The following is a 21152-nucleotide window of genomic DNA, read 5'->3' as shown; positions in this document are numbered from 1 at the left end:
TGGAACCAACACAGGATCAGGGACTGGTTTGGGTTGGTGGGACCTGAATCCCATCCCATTCCATCTCTGCCATGGCAGGGACACCTCCCACTGTCCCAGGCTGCTCCAAGCCCCAATGTCCAGCCTGGCCTTGGGCACTGCCAGGGATCCAGGGGCAGCCCCAGCTGCTCTGGGCATCCTGTGCCAGCCCCTCCCCATCCTCCCAACCAGGAATTCCTTTGCTGGTCCTAAAATCAGCTCCCACCATGCTGAGGTTGTCAGGGATAACCTGAGTCCCAGGCCTTGATTGTGTCTGCCAGCGAAGGAACGGTGCTTTAGGGAATTCGTTCTCCTGGAGGATCCGATGGTGTTGATGGATTTACTGGGAACCCAAATCAGTCTGCTCGGGGTGCTGACAGCCAAGGAAGTTTCTGGGAACTGCATTCCAGTGATAACTTGGTTTTATGGGACTGTGTTTCATACTGGCAGTTCTGGAGGGGCACAGAATGCCAGGATGGGTCAGGCTGGAAGGGACCTCAGAGGGTCACTGGTGCCACTCCCTGCTCCAGCAGGGCCATCCCAGAGCCCAGGGCACAGGAGCGTGTCCAGAGGGCTCTGGAATATCCCAGGGAGGAGGCTCCAGCCCCTCTCTGGGCTCTGTTCCAGCCCGGGCCCTGCCCAGGGCAGCAGTTCTGCCTCCTGTGCAGGGCAATTGCCGGCCTCAGGCCCTGCCCGTGGCTCTGGTGCCGCTGCTGGGCCCCGGAGCAGAGCCCGGGCCCTGCCCTGAGCCCTCCCTGCAGCCAGGGACACCCAGGGCTGAGGGCCCCTCTCAGCTGGGGCTCCTCTCGAGGCTGAGCAGCCCCGGCTCCCTCAGCCTGTGCTGGGCACGGGGATGCTCCAGCCCTTCCTCATCCTCACATCTCTCCTCTGGATCTGCTCCATGTCCTCCCTGTCCCTCCTGAGGAGCCCAGAACTGGACACAGCACCCCAGAGGTGCCCAGGGCTGAGCAGAGGGGGAGGATCACCCCCTGACCTGCTGGAAATGCTCTCCCTGATCCCCTCAGGACCTCTTTGGCCTTGTGTTGTTCTTTGGACAGGCAGGAGGAGAACCAGGAATATTTGGAAATCCCTCCTAGTGCCTCCTGTGGTTTGAAGTGAATTTTCCAAGCTTACTTCTGAGCCTGCAGCATCACCTGAGTGTTGCAGCGCTAAGCTCCAGGTCCCTCTCTCCTCACTGATTAACAGGGAAGCTCCAGTGGCTTAAGTGGATTTAGAGTTCCCCAAAACCCCAAACCTGCAAACATTTATCCACCTTCTCTGTTTAACAGGGATGATCAATCCCCCGACACCGAGGGTTTGAGTTTCTCCTACCGATGAATACAAATTTCACCCCTGCAAGCCCAGCCCGGGCTGACACCGTGTGCAGGCAGCTGCCTTCTCCCTGGAGAAGGGAGATTTCCTTCTCTCCTCAGATAAATCACTGGAAGAGTCAACTCAGCGGGAATTGTTCATGCAGTGAAATTCAGCTTTTACATGTTTTACTCTGATGCCTTTTCCTAGTCTTAAAATCAAGAGTCAGACACGGTTAGAAGGGGAAAAGGGATTTTACCTTGGTATTTATTTTAAGGATCCTTAGGTGCACACGCCCAGGTGGAATGCGCCCCAATGCACACCACAATGCACCCCCAAAGATCTGGTATCACATTAGAGGTGTTACTAATTAGCAGATCTATCAAAGATTCCCCAATGAGAGGCTCGAGTGAGCCCCCTCCCCAAGGAGCCTTCCCCTGGATGGTTCTATCTCAGGTTACAGAATGTGTTCTGGAGAGGACCTTGGGCTCTGGGGCACACTGATCCCCAGCTACGAAGCTTCTGAGATGTTGAATCTCCTGGCTGAACAAAAAAGTCCAAGAATGGAGGCAAAAAGCACTGAGAATACAGAGGTTGTAAAAAGGTATAACAGGGGTATAAAAGAAAAGGCAAAAAATCTTCATGGCATCGACTCCACGGAGCCTTGTTTTGCTCTGAGTGAGAACTGAACCACCGAGCTTGGATTTGGTTTGGTTCTTAAATTATGGGAGGAATTTCTTATTCCATCATAACCCAACAGATCAGATCACTGGGATCACTGGGCTCTCACAATTCCATGCAGGAGAGAGGATCCCAGGAATCTCCTCTGGGGTCCTTGGAAATATTTATTATTTATTCTAACACTTTCACCACCTGACCTCAAGTATATCACAAAAATCTCAGTGAAAATCCAGGAGATGTGTCCAGGACATGATACTGTCACCTCTCCTTCCCATATGGATTCAGATATTCCTCCCAGGAATTTGTTATGATGATCCAGTGGTGGGGACTCAATGCTCTTCCTGGCAATCCCTCCATGTGCTGCAATATCCTGATTTTTAAAGATTTCCTTCGTGTCTATCCTGAAGCTCCTTTGCCTCGTTTTATCCAGTTCTCCCTTTCCCATCCCTATTGAAATTAAGGATAAATTAGGACATGCCACTTGGAGATAATGTTTACAATTTGAAAAGCTGCTGTCTCTTATCCCTAAACCACATCAATCCACTTCCCACTTTTTTTCCCCATATTTCATCATTTATGGACATGCTTCTGTTCTTCCCAGCTTTTTAGAAAGGTAAGAAGAGACAACACCTCTAAAAGCAGCTGTAGAAATCTGAATACATGAGGAGGAGCTCTACAAAAAGTTTTAAATATCATTTCAAGTAGCACCAGCACAAATTGATGACCCTGATTTATTTTTTCATTGAGCTCACTGCAAAAGAAAACTGTGTATGATTTACAAAGAATTTGAAAAATAAGGATTGGATGGAAAACTCGGCCCGCTGAATTGCTGTTCTTCGTTTCGGCAGGAGAGTTCCACTGTGGCTTTGAGGATGGGAACATTTGCCTGTTCACTCAAGATGACACAGACAACTTTGACTGGACAAAACAAAGCACTGCCACGAGGGACACGAAGTACACCCCGAACACGGGGCCCAACGCCGATCGCACCGGCTCCAAGGAGGGTAAGATCCAGCAGTGAGGAATTTGGGATAAAGGAACTGGCCAGGACAGGCAGTTCAGCCACTTCCTGGTCATGGAATCCCAGACTGATTGGGGCTGGAAAGGATTTAAATTCATCTTGTCCGTGCCATGGCAGGGACACCTCCCACTGTGCCAGGCTGCTCCCAGCCCCAATGTCCAGCCTGGCCTTGGGCACTGCCAGGGATCCAGGGGCAGCCCCAGCTGCTCTGGCAATTCCAGCCCAGCCCCTCCCCACCCTCCCAGCCAGCAATTCCTTCCCAATATCCCATCCATCCCTGCCCTCTGGCACTGGGAAGCTGTTCCCAGAAAACTGGAGTTCTTCTCTGGGGAGGTTTGAGAAACAGCAGATACAGTCCATGTCCCTCGGAAGGCCCCACTACTGCCCCTGATCCTGTGTCACCCAAGGCAATGACATCTCAGGCTCCTTCTCACCCTGGTCCTGGAGTTTAAATGCAGACGATCCCAGAATTCCAGACTGGTTTGGGTTGGAAGGGACCTTAAAACTTCCTTGTCCCACCCCCTGCTCTGGGCAGAGACACCTCCCACTGTCCCAGGCTGCTCCCAGCCCCAATGTCCAGCCTGGCCTTGGGCACTGCCAGGGATCCAGGGGCAGCCCCAGCTGCTCTGGCAATTCCAGCCCAGCCCCTCCCCACCCTCCCAGCCAGCAATTCCCAATTCCCAATCTCCCATCCAGCCCTGCCCTCTGGCACTGGGAAGCCATTCCCTGGCTCCTGTCCCTCCAGGCCTTGTCCCCAGTCCCTCTCCAGCTCTCCTGGAGCCCCTTGAGGCCCTGCAAGGGGCTCTAAGTTCATACCAAGATCCTTCAAGGTCTCCTAGAAGGAATTGCCAGTGCTGAGGAGTGACTGGTCCCGAAGCACAGCCTCTGATGGTGCCATTTCCCACCTTGCCTCGTTTTTATTATGCCATTTTCAAAGAGATTCCCTTCACATTAAAGTCCAGTGGGGAAACCTGGCTCACCTTAAAATATTCTCCTGCTTTCTGTCATTTAAATTCTACCTTGGGCTCTCTCAGCCTGTCCCAGCGAGGTGGTCTTTGCTCCATTTTTGCTCTGGCTATTGTTCAAATGTGCAATTTTCAATCTGCTGTCCCCGTTACCGTGTGCTCCCGACTGCCGCGTGGATTTGCATTTGAAAAGTCCGACACATTGAGCTGAATTTATTGAGACCTGCAGCAGCTCCCGCTATTTTATTGTGTGCACTTCCAAAGGGGAAAAAATTTCTCCTACACCACATTCATGTGGTTGGATTAATTAAATAATATCTCTGTGGTTGGCATGGTCCAGGAATGGAATAAATGGACATTGTCTTCTTTGAGATTGACACGGCCAGGTGAAAACAATCCTTGAAAGGTTCCCATCATGGCATTTTCCCTTTTATTTCACAAGTCGTGTTTCTAGGGACAAATTCCACCCTCAGGACTGAAGGCTGAACCCACTCTGATTTTGTGCAAAGGTTCATCAGTTCGGAGGTGTCTTCCAGCACTGTCTTGCTGCCTGGATTTTAGTTTTCAGGGAAAACACGGCTTTGGGGCAGCTTTTGGAAACTCGGGGGCTTCATGCAGGAAAAAATGACTCCCAGAAATGCCGTGGTGGGAGATGGAAGTGAAAACTTTATCAGGATGATCCCAGTGTGTTCCTGAATTTCCTTCTGTGTCGGGTGTTGAGAACCTCATCCTGAGGATTTCCATCTGTGCTGGCTGTTGAGAACCTCATCCCGAGGATTTCCATCTGTGTTGGGTGTTGAGAACCTCATCCGGAAGTTTTCCTTCTGTGTTGGGTGTTGAGGGCCTCATCCCGAAGTTTTCCTTCTGTGTTGGGTGTTGAGGGCCTCATCCCAAGGATTTCCTTCTGTGCTGGGTGTTGAAGGCCTCATCCCGAGGATTTCCTTCTGTGTTGGGTGTTGAGAACTTCATCCTAGGGATTTCCATCTGTGCTGGGTGTTGAGAACCTCATCCCAAGAATTTCAATCTGTGTTGGATTTCCTTCTGTGTTGGATTTCCATCTGTGCTGGGTGTTGAGAACCTCATCCCAAGAATTTCCTTCTGTTTTGGGTGTTGAGGGCCTCATGCCAATGGTTTCCCTTTGGATTTTTCCAGGTTTTTACATGTACATCGAGACGTCCCGGCCCAGGCTGGAGGGGGAGAAGGCCAGACTTGTCAGTCCCATTTTCAGTGTTGCTCCCAAAAATCCCTATGGAGCCACCAACACGGCCTATTGCTTCAGCTTCTACTATCACATGTATGGACAGCACATAGGTGAGAGAAAGCCAATGTCCCGGTCCTTTCCTTTGGGAAAAATAGCTGGAAAAACTTCCTCTTGTTTGAAGGCAAAGCATGGGAGCAGTGCCAGCCCCTCCGAGGGCCTGTTGTAATCCAGGGAGGAGCTTGAGAGCATCTAAATTGTGGCAAAATTCTGTTTTCCACTAATCAGGAATTTGTAGGAAGGAGGAATTTCCCTCTTACGGCTGGGAAGTGTTTCCTGCACGCGTGAGATTTGGAGCAGGGAATCGAATGGGAATCCCGTTGATTTGAATGGGAATTTTAGAGCCTGGAAAGAGAAAAGTTGATGTTAACATGGATTTTTCCTGCTTTTAATGGGATGTTTTAGGAATTCCTGACCGGAATCAGGATCAGGCAGGGAGCAGCAGCATTCCCCAGGTATTTTCCATGGAAAAGTCATGGAGAATTTGCTCCCACTCTGCAGGAATGTGGATTTTCAAGGGGTATCTGTGAGTGCTTCAGGCATTCCTGACTGGATTCAGAATCAGGCAGGGAGCAGCAGCATTCCCCAGGTGTTTCCTGTGGAAAAGTCATGGCAAATTTGCTCCAAAGCTGCAGGAATGTGGATTTTCAAAGGGTACCTACCAGTCTATTTTTAGTCCTGGCTCTTCCAACACCCAGGTTTAATTTCTTTCTGTGGCATGGAAAAAAAAAAAAAAAAAAGTGGAAAAATACAAAAGTCCAAACAACAAAAAGCCAATTTTTGGAAGTCTTTTGTGGGGTTCTTGGTGCTCCCAGCTTGCCAAGAGGTTTTCCAGTGTCAGAGTGACCTGATTTGATGTATTTTTATCTCTGTTTCAAGGGCAAACTCATCCTCCCAGGGAATTCTGGTGGTTGCTTTGTCCAAGCTCCCCCTGCCCTCAGGCAGAGCTCGGATTTTAAGCAGAGCAGACAAGTGCACTCAGGTTTTTTAGTGCTGCAGGAAGGTGGATGCAGCCCCAGGTTGGAATTCTCCTGGCTCTGTGCTGCAGCAGGAGCTAGGATTTTTATTGGAAAGAAGGGATTCAGCCACTCCATGCTGAGAGAAAATACAGAAATTGCAACATTTATTCATATTCTGGTCGTTTATTTATGGGGCGTTATGAAGAACGAATTACAAACATTGAGGGCCAAAAGGGTTTCTGGAATTCCTGATACATATTTGGAGTGTAAAGGTCTTTTGGGATAACGTAAAGAAAAACAGACACTGAGGTCTGTCCAAAATCTGTGGGATTTGGGTTTTTTTTCCTCGATTTCCTCTTGAGCAAGCGTCTATCCTTAGATTTTTGCTGGGATCCCCCTTTCCCTGTGGAAATCCTTGAATTGTCAAGGCAAGGAGGGATCTGACCCCGGGTGACAGTGGTGATCAGCGACCAGAATTCCACTGGATTTATTCCTGGGAATATGGACATGAGTTGTAAAAATCCCAAATTGCTCAGTATCACTTTGGTTCCTTAGTTTTTAAAAACTGCAACTCCCATCATTTTAGCCAATGTTCAAAATTCCATTCTTTTATAGAATCCCAAAATCTCAGACTGGTTTGGGTGGGAAGGGACCTTAAACTCATCCCATTCCAACCCCTGCCATGGGCAGGGACACCTTCCACTATCCCAGGGTGCTCCAAGCCCTGTCCAACCTGGCCTTGGAAAGGCTCAGGGGGGTCTTATCCCTTGGAAAAATTCCTGGATGAAGAGTGTGAGGAAGCTCGGGGATGCTCAGGGACAGGACAAGGGACAATGGGAGTAAATTAAAGTGGGGACAATTCCATTTAAACGTAAAACTACATTTTTTTTTAGCTGAAAAGAGTCAAACACCGGCACAGGTTGCTCAGGAAAGTTGGGAAATCCCTGTCCTTGGAGATTCCCAAATCCAGTGGTATCTGGTCCTAAGCACCTGCTTTAATTAAGCCACGCTTTGGACGGGATGAGCTCCAGAGGTGTCTCCAACCCCGGCCATTCCGTGGGAAATGTTTAATTGGTGATAGAGATTTTTTCGGAATTACATTTTATGAAGGCTTAATCCCCCGTGGATAATTCCAAATCCCATTGCTGGGACAGATTAACTGTTTTATCACCAGCTGTCACAAGCCTTGACCCCTCACCGGGGCTTTGGAATTTGCTGCCAATGTGGAGAGGTGCTTCCTATCCCCCTTTGGGAATGAATCCTGCCAGTCAGGGCAGCTCTTGGATTAGGAGGCATTCCCAGCTCATGGATTTATCCACCACAGCAGGGTTGGAGCTGCTGACTGAGCTCCAAACACCACGGAATCCCGGAATGTTTCGGGTTAGAAGGATCTTAAATCCCATCTCATCCCACCCCACACCTCCCACTGTCCCAGGCTGCTCCCAGCCCCAATGTCCAGCCTGGCCTTGGGCACTGCCAGGGATCCAGGGGCAGCCCCAGCTGCTCTGGCAATTCCAGCCCAGCCCCTCCCCACCCTCCCAGCCAGCAATTCCCAGTTCCCAATATCTCATTTATGATCCCTGTGCTGTAGGATCCAGAAGAATCCCAAGCAGTACCAGGGCTGTTATTCCCATCTCTCAGGGACGAAGCACTTTGTTTCCAAAAGAATTTCAGTGCTCATCCAATTGCTTCTACACTTCCAATAATGTTTGGAAAGATCCCTAAGAAAATGGGATGTGATGCTGGAATCATGCTCTGTTCCTGGTGTGGATTGGTCTTGGGGTTTAAGGGAGATGATGCTTCATCCTCCACTCCTAAAACTGAGGGATCCCAGTGGTATCCATAGGAGAATATTCCTATTTTAAATAATTAAAACCCCTTCCCAGTTTATCCAGCTCAGCTTCTGTGCCTGCTGGTCAGAACTTGGGATTCCGTGGAGAGGGGGCTGAAATTTCCCTGGAGATAAGGAGAGGTCCTTGGGAATCTTCGCAGGGAGTAGAGTGCAGAGCTGAGCTCATCACTGAGATCATCCCCGGCGTTCATCCAGGAGATAAGCAGGGTTATCCCATCCCATTCCATGGCAGTGGGATTTGGGAAGAGAAGGGCTTTCTTCACCTGGAACACGCAGCTCCTGCTCACAAGTGGGATTGTAATTCCTGACAGATCCCAGAGCTCCCTCGGGGAGTGCTGGCTGCCGGAGAAACCAGCTGTGGATCCAAAGGAGAGGTGGATTATCCCTAAAATAAGAGAAATAGGAATTCCCATTCCTTGATTTGAAGCAGACAAGGAGCTGTTGTTAGGAAGAGGAAGATGAAGAGTCTCTGTCTTTTCTGTGTTCCAGGGCTGAAACAAAAGGAATTTGTACATCCATTAGAGCTGTCACCACCCATTCCAACAATCCATACTTCCCATTTTTCCATCCACACCCCAAAATGGGACATTTCCAATTGATGCTCCAAGAGCAATAATTTTTCCTGCCATGAGAGAGCCATCCCAAAAAAAAAAAAGGGGGAAGCAGAACCCGCTGTGAGAGCAGAGCGTGAAAGCTGAAGGGCCGAGATGGCAGAGATGATCCCAGAGCATCCCGTGCTCTCCTGGCAGGAGAAACGGAACTTTATTCCTTCATTCCCAGTTTTTACTCCTGGCCACTGCTTTTGCCTCCTGCTAGTCACTTCATGGAATCCCACAATGGTTGGGGTTGGAAGGGACCTTAAAGCCCATCCTGATCCATGCCCTGTAAGGCCAATCCTGAGCATTTTTGGAAGATTCAGTTTGAGCTTCATCACTGGAAGTGCCCAAGGCCAGGCTGGACATTGGGGCTTGGAGCAGCCTGGGACAGTGGGAGGTGTCCCTGCCCATGGGAGGGGTGGAATGGGATGGGATTTAAGGTCCCTTCCATCCCAAACCATTCCATGATTCCATAATAATACAACATAATATTACAATATAACATTACAATGATATAAATATAAATATAGATAATAGAAATGTAAATATAAATATAGAAATAGAAATATATTTGGAGGAGGGATGAGTCCTAACAGCATTCCCAGCCCTGCTCCATGCACCTGGGCTGGGCTAAAGGAATCCCTTTGCAATCCCTCTCGGCTTTTAGGTCTTTCTCTGCTTTGTGTGGAGGCAGAGCCAGACTTTCCTCAGCAGATCCCTTTGTGCCCATTCCCTGCACTCCAGGCGGGATTGCTGCAGTGGGAGGAGGGCTCCCTTCCCAGCTCCTCCAGGGAAGATGGATGATCCCATTCCGGTCACCCTGGTGAAGGAGCCATCAGGAGAATGTTTCCTGCTCCATTGAATGTCCAGCCTGATGTTTTCCAAAGCTCCACGTTTGGCTTTTGCTGGAAATAAGGACTTCTCCTCAGCAGGTGCAGCTGCCTCAGATCTGAGAGCTTCCCTTGGAAAAGTCATTTGTGGGATCTGCTGTGCCAAACATCCCAAAAAACGCTGCTCCTGTGGGAACGTAGCTGTCTGAATGTCTCAGATTAAGAGAAACACATTGAATTTCCAGAGCACAAGGAGGCCCCACTGCCCCACGCATCCACAGGCAACCACGGTGGCAAACAGGACCAAAACCCCCAAATTCTGTGAATTCATGAACCCAGATAAATGAAATTTGGGGTTTTTTTGGTGCACCAAGAGTCTCATTCTGTTCATGCCTGCAGGTGACCCTGGTGTCAAAAATGTCTGTGCTGGCACCAGTTGCCTACTGGTGGGGAAAGGTGCAGCTCTGTGGGGTTTTCCTGCATGGGGAGGGATTTTGGAGATTATTTTAACTCAGAGGATGCTGCTGTCCTACAGAAATATTCCCAAGGGTGTCACATCTCTCTCTGAGATGGATCTGCCAGGCTCTAGGGCACTCCAAGGCTTCAACAATGGGCAGAGGAAAGCTGGATGGTTTTAAGCAAGAATTCAGCATAAAGCAACCAAATTGCTGATTTCTCCCTGGATAAGGAGGTTTAAATGTCAATTTCTTGCTCCAAAGCACAGAAAATTCCTTTTTGCCTGTTTTCCCTGGAATTCTCGTGCCTTTCCTGAGCTGCAGGATGGGTGCCCAGTTCCCCTCCGCTGGGAGTTTCCCATCACCAGTTCCCAGCATTCCTGAATTGCAAAGCTTTTGAATTCATGCCGAGGAAGTTCCACACCTGCTCAGATCCATGGAAAGATGGGTGAGGAGGGTGCTGCAGCCAGCCCAGCATCCCTGCTCCAGGCAGAGCCTTCCCAACTCCAGTTCTCCTCCTCTTTTCCAGGAAGTTTGAACGTTTACCTGCGGCTCAAAGGTCAGACTGCCATAGAAAACCCCTTGTGGTCTTCGAGTGGGAACAAGGGACAGCACTGGAACCAAGCCCGGGTGAACATCAACCCCCCCACCTCATTCCAGGTAAGGCTGGCACCTCCAAGAACCGGGAATTCGGGGCTAGGAGGTGGACTGGGAACACTGACCCTTTTCTATGGGATTTCACAGCTCTGGAAGCTGCACACGGACAGATAATCGCTCTCCTTGGGCACCACGGAGCTTAATAATGCTTGAACTCAAAACACCTTCCTGCTTCCTAAAGAATCCAATGGGATTTGGAATTATCCATGGGGGGTTAATCCTGAATAAAATGTAATCCAAAAGATGCGGGCAGTGATTCCAGCAGGTTGTGATTTCAGATTAGCAAGTGGGATATAAAATTCCTCGCTGGGAGAAGTGATTGAGGGCCCCTGTGTTGGAGGTTTTTGGAAATACGTGGATTTTCTGCGGGAAAAGGAAAGATCTGGGAGTGTTTGCTGGGAGCATGAGACACAGCGGGGTTGTGACAGGTTTTTCACACATTTCCTGCTGGGGTTGACAGGGAGGGGCTGAGGCACCTTTAGAGGAAGTTCTCAGGCACTCTGGGAGCTGTTTGAAGTCGGAACCATCCCCAAAAAGCAGCTGCTGCTGCCAGCAGGTCCTGCTGTAAGCAAGGCTGGGAATGTGGTGATGGAACGTGGGAGTCACAAGCCGTGCCCGGAGTGCAGGGTTCTCCTCTGAGAGCTCTGTCACCTCCAGGCCCCTGGGGGAGAAAATGTATTTTTGGGAGAAAGAGTCACAGACCAGTTTGGGTCTGAAGTGACCTTGAATCCCATCCCATTAAATCCCATCCCATTGAATCCCATCCCATTAAATCCCATCCCGTTAACCCCCTGCCATGGGCAGGGACACCTTCCCCTATCCCAGGCTGCTCCAAGCCCTGTCCAACCTGGCCTTGGAAGATTCCTTCAGTGCAAATCCAAACTGCTCTCCTAGAAATTCACATTGGGTTTCGCTTCCTTTATTTTCAGGGAATTCCTCATCCTTGGTTTTTATTTCCATGCATGAGAGGCATTGACAGGAGAGAAATGGTTTGGTCCATGGGATTGCAGAGCAACTGCAAGGATGGGAATTAGAGGAAAATTGAGGGAGAGGGATATGTGAAGTACAGTGTGACAGGAGAGAGAGCTGGGAATGTTCACCTGGAGAAGGGGAGGATCCAGGAGAGCTCAGAGCCCCTTGCAGGGCCTAAAGGGGCTCCAGGAGAGCTGCAGAGGGACTGGGGACAAGGCCTGGAGGGACAGGAGCCAGGGAATGGCTTCCCAGTGCCAGAGGGCAGGGCTGGATGGGAGATTGGGAATTGGGAATTGCTGGCTGGGAGGGTGGGGAGGGGCTGGGCTGGAATTGCCAGAGCAGCTGGGGCTGCCCCTGGATCCCTGGCAGTGCCCAAGGCCAGGCTGGACATTGGGGCTGGGAGCAGCCTGGGACAGTGGGAGGTGTCCCTGCCAGGCTGGGATTCTGGGATGTTTGATGGGAGCAAAGTGTCAGGAACGGGGAGAAGAGGGAGAGCAGAGCTGAGGAACCCTGGACCAAGCACAGAAAAGATCAGAGTGGTTGAGTTTTTCATTGGTGAAGTTGGGAAAAATCCAAGAACTCTGAAGAGTGAACGACAAAGACATGTTTTAATATCTGAACATAAAAAATGGCCTGGGAAAGGGAGGGACAAGATGGATTTGAGGGATCTGAGGGGGTTTTGGAGACCTGGGAAGGGCTTTAGAAAATCAGGGAAGAATCAGACATTTGGGCAGGGAAATGGAAAGGATTTGGCAGCAGCAATCCCGGGGAGTAGGGGAGGGAGAGTCCAAAGGGAAGATCCTCTCCTTGGCTGTTTTTCACCTTTTCCATTGTTGTGTTTAAAGGTTTCAGCATAAAATAAATGCAAAGCACTGACCAAATTTAGCAAATAAATGTCAGAGCACTCAGAGCCCTAAATTCCTTTTTTTTAGCATCTCTTGCATCAAAGCAAATTTCATTTTCCATTTAGGAGTGTAAGTAGGAAGGAATATAAAGCTCCCCATTAAATTTAAGGAGAGGGAAGTGAAGGGAATCTTTGCAGTAAAACATGGCAGTGACAAGGAAATTAAAACTTTTTATAGGGTAATTTATAGGGGGAAAAGATTTTATACCTTGTCAGTCCCTGTGATATAGAACAAAGCTCTTGTCTTGGAGAACTGGGAGCACTGCAGTGCCTTAAATCTCAAAAATATTCCACAAATCCGGCTCAGATATTCAGATATTCAATATTTGTAAGAAATGAACCCCCCAAAAATAAAGAGCCTCAAAACCAGGGGGAAACGTTGGTTCTGTCATCCAGGAAATGTCAATTTTAGTTCAGGTTTGAGCAGTAGGACATGGCAATGGTGTGGATGATTGGGATTAGATTTATCGCTACTTTAGGATCTAAATATTGCAGTATCCAAATAAAAACTCCAGGATTTATCCCAAAGGATTGGTATCAGCAGGTCCTGGTCCCTCCTGTTGGGTCAGTGCCACCCCGTCGCTGTCTGAGCCCCAGATGGGCTCAGCCCACCCAGATCTGGTCACTTTGTGTCCAAAGAACTCCAACAGCAGCAGGATGGGCTGGGAACATCCAGGCTTGCAGCCCTTGGCCCTGCAGGATTCCCAATCCCAAATCACAAAACTATTGTGGAGTTACTTTAGGATTTCTCTCCATGTTTGGGTGATCTCAGCGCTTCCACTCACCCATCCAAAAGGGAATATTCCCAATTTTTAGGCTGGAGGTGTCCTTGACAGGGGGAATGTGAGAGACCAGTTTGTCCCAGTTGGCCCAGTCTCCAGCAGGATTTTAACCCCTTTTGCAGGTCAACGTGCACCGAACTGAAACCTCTCAGCTCCCCAATTTTAGGGTTATTAATGACACCCTGAAACCCCTCCTGCACCTGCCCACCTGGTGGGATTGTCCTGGGACTCCCCAAGTGCCTGGCAGGGAAAGGAAGAAGGGGTGGGAGGGGCACGTGGGGGAGGATAAAAATCTGCCTGAAATCCTGTGGAAAAATCCAAGAATCCCAGACTGCTTTGGGCTGGAAGGGACTTAAAAACCACCTTGTTCCCCTCCTGCCATAAGCAGGGACACTTTCCATATCCCAGGGTGCTCCAAGCCTCGTCCGACCTGGCCTTGGACACTGCCAGGGATGAGGCAGAAGCTGAATCTCCCAAAACCACTCAGGACTGGCTTTTTAGGGTCAGAATTCCATTCCATTAAGAGCAGGGTGGCTTTTCTGTACACAGAACCCCCCTTTTCTCCAGCTGGATGCAGTATTTGTAACAACAGCTTTGCAAAACCACAATGGGGTTGGCTTTTTTTGGGGGATACTGATAGGGAATTCTGCTCGATTGGCACCTCCTGCCCATCCCTGGGAGCTGCCGGTTGGGTTCTGCTCCGTGCCCTGTCAACTCTTGTGCTCTGATTTGTTCTGAGTGTGGAGCAACCCCTCTCTGAGGGCTACTGGAGCTGCTGCCAAATGCAGCTTTTAATTAAACGCCGCCTGTTGTGTTTGGACAGAGCCCTTTAGGCTGGAAATTGTTTTCCATTGTCAGGGAAAATTGGACTTTCAACTCCACTGATGGGTGTTGTGCCTGCTGCCAACGAGCTGGGGCTGGATTTTGGGGGAGGAGATGTTTTCCTCTCACGATGCAGGCACGATTTCCTTTTCCAGCAGTTTGGTGTCAGGCAAGGAATATTGGAGAGAAAATTATGAGCAGGACCTTAAAATCCCAGTCAGCCACTCTACAGAGGTTAAAGCTCCTCTTAAATAGAACTAAAATGCCAAAACGCAACCCAATTCCTCTGAAAAAACATTCCTAGATGGAATCTAAGCTTCTAAACCCACATGTTGGGAAAAACAGATCCTAGCATGGAATTTACTTCCACAATACCGAATTAGGTTATTTGCAAATGTCTTAATTTTAAGAAAAGTGGGGGTTTTTTTGGTACTGGTTTCTGTTTAAAAGAGGGGTAGGAGAGACATGGGGCTGTCCCGCCAACAATTCCTGCCCCAGCAGGAGATCTTGGAGGTTAAAATCCACCAAGGAGATCCCTGTGGCCTCCAAACCAAAGGAATTCCCTTCCTGAGCCCGTGAGATAACAATAACTTTGAGTTATGGATGCAGAGACACCAGCCTGGATCCTGGCAGGTTTCTCCCAAGCTTTGGGCCCGGAGAAGGATGCAGGGGACAGGTCCTGTCCCATCCACCAGGTGCAGGTGAGGGATCCCAGTGTGGACAATGGGATGGGAGGGACTGGTTGGGCCACGTCCAAGAGCCAGAAATCTCAGTTTTCCATGGAATTTCTCTGGCTCCTGAGTGTTTTCATGGAATCTGTGCTCAGGTGGATGCTCAGTCCTTCAATACATTCCTCAAGCTGGGCCTCTGCCACTCACTTCAGGTGGCAGGAATTCTGGGGGAAAATCTCCTTAAAGCTTTAATTCCATTGAATCCTGCTCTTTGCCAGAAACCTCTGTTTTCCTTGGAATTTCTCTTGCTCCTGAGTGTTTTCATGGAGTCTGTGCTCAAGGGGATGCTCAGTCCTTCAACACATTCCTCAAGCTGTGCCTCTTCAGGTGGCAGGAATTTCTGGGAAAAACACCTCCAATCTCCTTAAATCTTTGATTCCATCCAATCCTGCTCCTTGCTCCAGGAACGTTGTCCTCACACAAGCACAGCCCACAGCGGTGGAGCTGCTCTGGACACACCAGGTGACGACTGAGGATGATTTCCAGCTCACTCCGGAAAGGAAAAGCCCTCAAAGCTCACACCCCTCCTTGTCCACCCTCACGTTGATGAGAACTCGGCTGAATTGGTTTTCCCACCCTGGGAAACAACATTCCAAACCCACTAAACTGGTTTTTCTCACCCCAGAAGTGTCTGAAGAGCATTCCAAACCCACTGAATAGTTTTTTCCGCCTCAAAAGTGTTTGTAGAGTATTCCAAGCCCATCCTCACGGGTTAACGCCGGGCCGAATGCAACGGAACCTTTTTTATTTATCCCCCTCTGATCTGCTGGACATTTTTCATTTATCCCCCTCTTCTCTGCTGGATGTTTTTTACTTATCAGCCTCTGATCTGCTTCTTTTTTCCAGCTCATCTTTGAAGGGATCCGTGGCCCTGGAATCGAAGGGGACATTGCTATTGACGATGTGTCCATTGTGGAAGGAGAGTGTATGAAATCCGACCAACCAGCCAACAGTAAGTGGCTCCTCCCCACAAGCTGCTTCATGTATTTCTGCTTCCCAAATGGATCTTTTCCAGCAGAACAATCCCTGCTTTGGTTCAGCTGGAAGGTTTAAAGTGGAATGTTGTCCTTGGGAATGCTTTGCTCAGATGGGAGATGCTGGATGGGTACGAGGCAGAGGTGAGAGCAGTGGGTGACTCCACACTAGGCTGGGCTAGATTTGAGACACTCAGATAAAACAACATCAAAACAATGTCCAGGGGGCCCAAACAATGTGAAATCCATGGAAATCACTGCTGTGATTCCCTGAGGACTTTGTTTCATCCCTCCATCCCGTGTGTGCATTAAAACAGAGGTAACTACACAGCCAGGTGGATTTTCAGCCCAGTTCCTGCTCTATCCACCTGGTGAGAGCTGTCTTTGTCCCCTTGTGCTGGGAGGTGACCTTGGAGCACTGTAGCAATGCTGAGGGGGTGTGGGCACCTCTTTAATTCTATTTCCCCCCCCCCTTTTTGTAGATCTACGATCAGGTGCTGTTGGGACATTAGTACATATACGACTTCTCCCACTCCTCCTCCTCGTGTCTGTCTTAAGTCATCAGAGGTGACCTTATCCTGGCAGAGGCTACAAAAGATTCACCAGGCACTGGCATGAAGAAAGAGTCTTTGTAAAATGGACATTTCCAAACAAACTACCAAAGATTCCTCCACTGACTGACTCGAAAGTTAACTAAATACGTAAATAAATAATTAAAAAAAAAAAAAAATTTAGAAAGCACTGGGGACTTGAAAAGGCGTCACGGGAGTGGAACTCACTAAGAACCAAGCGTGAGACCGAGATCTGGCCTAAGTAAGGAAGAGACCTTCAGGTGCTTTTGTGGTCACTGATGAATTCAGCATCATCTGGTTGAACTCTCGGCAAAGAGCTCTAGAAACCCTTGTCAAAGCACAAAGTCATGGCTGGTTTTGTTTCAAATGAATCGTTTGCTTGTTACCATGGAAACCTAATGGCCTGCCAAAAAAAAAGAGGAAGGAGAGAGAGAGAGAGAGGAAATACAAACACAAAAAGAGAGAGAAACACCTCACTGTAAACAGGGTACGTGAAGAGCTGGCGTTCATTTTCCCTTCGCGAAGGTTTTTAGCGTAGAGTCAAACAAATGTTGGCCCTTTCTACTTTGGCTGTCACCTCCCCTCGAGGATAACCCGGAATCGGAGCTGTTTGCAGACATTCCCGTGTCATTCCTCATGGCTCTGCTTGGTGACTGTGTGCTGTCTCCTTTTGCATGCATTCCCATCCAGGATGTGCCACCTGGGCTTACATTTGTCACAGGCTTCACTGGGAGTTTGCTCGCGGCCGCTGGAAGATCCCTCTCCCCTCCCCACCAGAGTCATCAGCTCTACGGAAGTGAAGAAACCAAACCACCGTCTTTTATAAATTGCCATGGAAACCAAGTGCCTTCAATGAAACAAGCCTGATTTCAAAAAAGAAAAAAAGAAAAAAAAAAGAACAAAATATATATATATACATATATATATAAAAAAGAAAAAAAATATAATAAATGTAATAACGATGATTTCAACACGGAAGCTTTGCACCGCTAAAAACGTGGGTTGTGCAAACTCTTTTCTAAACAAACTCTGGAGCCTGGGTGTGCAGGCAAGGAGACGGAGCCGCTTCTGGAGAAGGATGGATGGATCTAAGCTGCTGTGGAAAGCCTTTGGGATGAGATCCGTGTTGTGTGACCTTCCAGACAGCCATGGCCTTTCAGCTTCTTATCCATTAGAAACAGCTCCCGTTGGTGCTGCCGATGGGGGCAGCACTTTTTGTTGTCGTCGTCGTCGTCGTTTCAGGTTCTCCAGTGGGTCAACCAGAGGAACAAAGGTGGTTCAGACACACACTTGATGCAAAAGGTTGTGAAACACAGGATGATTTTCTTACTCTCCCCCTCTGTTGGGATGGCTCCCGACATCCGGAGCTCCGGACGCCCCGAGGGGGCTCTGCCTCTGCCCCGGAGCCAGACTCGGTGCAGAGGGCGAAAGATTATTTTGTTATTGTAGCGAAATTAAAAAAAAAAAAAAAAAAATTAGAAAAAAATTTAAAAATAATCCACTTTTACAAGGAAAAAAAAATAAAAGCTGTACAAAATGGGTCCGAGCTACCTGAACACGTGCCGGTTTTCCACTGCATTGTAAAGTTCCCTTCCAGTTGGTTATGAAATTTGAAGACCTTTTTCCTTAAATTATCTCAGCTTTTAACTTCCTTTAAAAAAAAAAAAAAAAGAAAGACTTTTGTCTAAAGAAGAGTATTATTATTATAATTATTATAATTATTATTATTATTCTGTGTTCTCTCGACACCCTAGGATTAAAAACAAAACCTGATTAGCAAATAATTGGAGTACAAATGTGAAAACAAACAAAAAAATGAGTATAAGAATTGCAAATAGGAGTATAAAAAGCACAACGAGATGCAGTAAAACAATGACAAGGCTTGATTTTTTTTATTCTGTAGAGAAATGTTTGTGCAAATTCAGTAATTCCACTGAAGAGATAATTTTCCAGCTCTGTTCAATAAAGCCTCTTTCCAGGTAAGGCAGCCCCGTGGTGCGTGTGTTTGTTGAGGCCCTGGCAGGGCGTTCCTTGCTAAACTGGTGTCAGCTGGAGTTATACTGGTCCATACTGGTGGTGCTCGGGGGCTGGAGCGTTCCCAGGATGCCCTTGGCTCCCTGGTTTTCAGGCAGTTTTGGTGTCTTTAAGTCCCTGTGCTCAGAAGATGGTGGGAACTCCAAGTCAGGACATTTTCAGAGAATCCCAGGATGGTTTAGGTTGGAAGGGACCTTAAAGCTCATCCCTGGAATCACAGAATATTCTGGGTTGGAAGGGACCCACAAGGATCATCAAGTCCAAATCTGAACTGAATGGTCCATACAAGGATTGAACCCACAGCCTTGGGTTTATCAGGACCTTGCTCTGTTTGGAAGAAAGTGGGAACTCCAAGTCTGGATGGACTGTGGGGTTTGGAAGATGGTGGGAGCTCTGAGTGTGGATGGACCATGGGGTTTGGAAGACTGTGGGAAGCTCCAAATCTGGATGGACTGTGGAGTTTGGAAAACTGGCTCTGAATCTGATGGACCATGGGGTTTGGAAGATGGTCGGAACTCCAAATCTGGATGGACTGTGGGGTTTGGAAGACATTGGAAACTCTAAGTCTGAATGGACTGTGGGGTTTGGAAGAAAGTGGGACCTCTGAGTCTGATGGAGCATGGGATTTGGAAGATGGTGGGAAGCTCCAAATCTGGATGGACTGTGGGGTTTGGAAGATGGTGGGAGTCTGGATGGACCATAGGGTTTGGAAGAGGGTGGGAATTCTGAGTCTGATGGCCTGTGGGGTTTGGAAGGTGGTGGGAACTCTGAGTCTGGATGGACTGTGGGGTTTGACACCCTTAAAAAACACAAATCACCGAATTTCCCTTTGGAAGCTCTGGATTTTTTCTGTGGATGAATGGATGGAGGAGCGGGTCAGGTATGGTGAGACCCTGAGGCAGATTTTCCTTCGGAGGTTGGTGTGTTTGGGAATTCAGGATCCAAACCTTGTCGTGCATGTTCCCATGGATGTCTCCTGAGAGCCACAGAACTGAGGGGTGATCCAAGAGGCTTCTCCGTGGGTGCTTTTGGCAGGACTCTTTTTGGAAGGCCTGGATCTGCTGGGAGCCAGAGTGGCCATCTGTCAATCATTTCCACAGAATCCCAGAAGATTTGGGTCAGAAGTGACCTTCAGGCTCATCCCATTCCAACCCCACAGGCAGGGACACCTTCCATAGACCGGGCTGAAGGAAAACAGGAAGCATTCCTGCTTTTCCCTTGAATCCATCCCTTCCAAAAATCCAAGCCGAACCTTGGATGCCCATTGGAGATGAATTTTCCAGGCACAGGGCAGAGCTCCAGCCGCAGGGCTGGTGGTGGCAGCGTGATGGGAACTCTGTGGGAAGTCAGGATTTGGGAAGTTAGGATTTGGGAAGTGCCCTGTGATGTCCTGCCTGTGATAAGGGATTTGGATGATAAGGAACAGGAGATCCTGCTCCATTGGTTAGATCCCAGACTAAAACTGCAGGCTGAAATCCATGTTTCCTCTTTCTATTTGGATTTTCCTTTCCCTCACTCCCGTGGAATGTTTGATAAAGAATTTCAATTGACAAAGACCACAGATGTCTTTTTCAGGGCAGGATAATCTGTGTGTCCTGAAAATCCCAGGATTTTGTGTGAAAGGAAATGTATTTCCCATGCCTGTTCCCGTTTTACTCTGCTAGAGTGCAGGAGGTGCTAAGAAAAGATGGATTTCTGTTCCCGATGTTGATTGTGGGAGTAGTTTTATCTTCCTTTCCATTCCCAAAATAAAGCACTGAAAAGGAAATGGGATTTTACTCCAGGCCATGGATAAGAAGAACAATTTGAGGTATGAATTTGCTACTCTTGGTTTTTATTTTATTGTACATTTTGGACTGAAAATGGATGTGAAGATGTTGGAGCAGCAATCAAAGGCAGTTGGAACTGGCAGTTCCCTGGAATTTGAAACCTCTCTGATTCAGTTTCAGGGTATCCAACCTGGAAATGTCCCCGATGGATTCTTAAATTGGACATCATATACTGAAATGTGCAGCAACTGAAGTGCTGGGATGCTGGGAGAAGTGACGGGGTTTGATGGGATGGCTGCAGGAATTAGCTGGGTGTTCCCAAAGCAGAGGGGGGTGGAGCACAGGAGAAGTTTTCCAGGCTTGTTCATTTCTTTCTCAGGCTGATCTGGGAGGATAATGATGGTAGTGGAGAACTTCCCTTTTCCTTTCACAAAGCACATTGAATGTGGAATCATGGAATTATGGAATGGTTTGGGTTGGAAGGGACCTTAAATCCCACCCAGACCCACTCCTGCCATGGCAGGGACACCTCCCAGGCTGCTCCACGTCCCCTCCAACGTGGCCTGGAACACTTCCGGGGATGGAGCAGCTTCCCTGGACAAGCTGAATCCTACAAAATCATGAAAGGCTCGGATCTCACCGTACTACCAACCCACCTCTTCTCCAGCCTGGCCTGGATCTTGGATGGGATAGAAGGAGGGATAAAAACATGGATTAAAAGGGAGTAAACCCATTCCAATGACACCACGGATGCACAATTAGGATTTGAAGGCCAGAAATCCTTGGGAATGTGGAATTTCCTCTAAATTTGGGAGAAGAACCTCTGGTTCCCCCAAAAGTGATGGAGCTGAATCTTCCAGACCCCAAATATCTACCAGCCCCACCTGCGAGATCCAACCTCCACTGATCCTAGAGCTTTCCTTGACATCCAGCACTGGAATTCCTGCTGCATCCAACATGGGAATGGAATAATCAATTTTGGGGTGATT

At 48.5% G+C, this 21152-nt stretch overlaps 1 protein-coding gene across 3 annotated transcripts in view; it reads left to right on the top strand.

Moving 5' to 3' along the window:
- MDGA2 (MAM domain containing glycosylphosphatidylinositol anchor 2) overlaps positions 1-21152 on the top strand; it is a 233286-nt gene that overhangs the window by 207084 nt on the left and 5050 nt on the right. For 2 of the 3 annotated variants that reach the window (XM_048307674.1, XM_048307677.1), the window contains 5 exons: positions 2859-3014; positions 5149-5307; positions 10476-10606; positions 15661-15766; positions 16271-18347. In XM_048307674.1, the coding sequence (XP_048163631.1) occupies positions 2859-3014; positions 5149-5307; positions 10476-10606; positions 15661-15766; positions 16271-16359 (641 nt within the window). In that variant the 3' untranslated portion in view covers positions 16360-18347. Of the gene's footprint in view, positions 1-2858; positions 3015-5148; positions 5308-10475; positions 10607-15660; positions 15767-16270; positions 18348-21152 lie in introns of those variants that run through there. The other variant, XM_048307676.1, reaches the window with a different exon arrangement.

This window comes from Corvus hawaiiensis, chromosome 6 (genome assembly GCF_020740725.1).
Source record: "Corvus hawaiiensis isolate bCorHaw1 chromosome 6, bCorHaw1.pri.cur, whole genome shotgun sequence".
Classification (NCBI taxonomy): Eukaryota; Metazoa; Chordata; class Aves; order Passeriformes; family Corvidae; genus Corvus; species Corvus hawaiiensis.
This window is presented reverse-complemented; position numbering and strand designations above follow the sequence as displayed.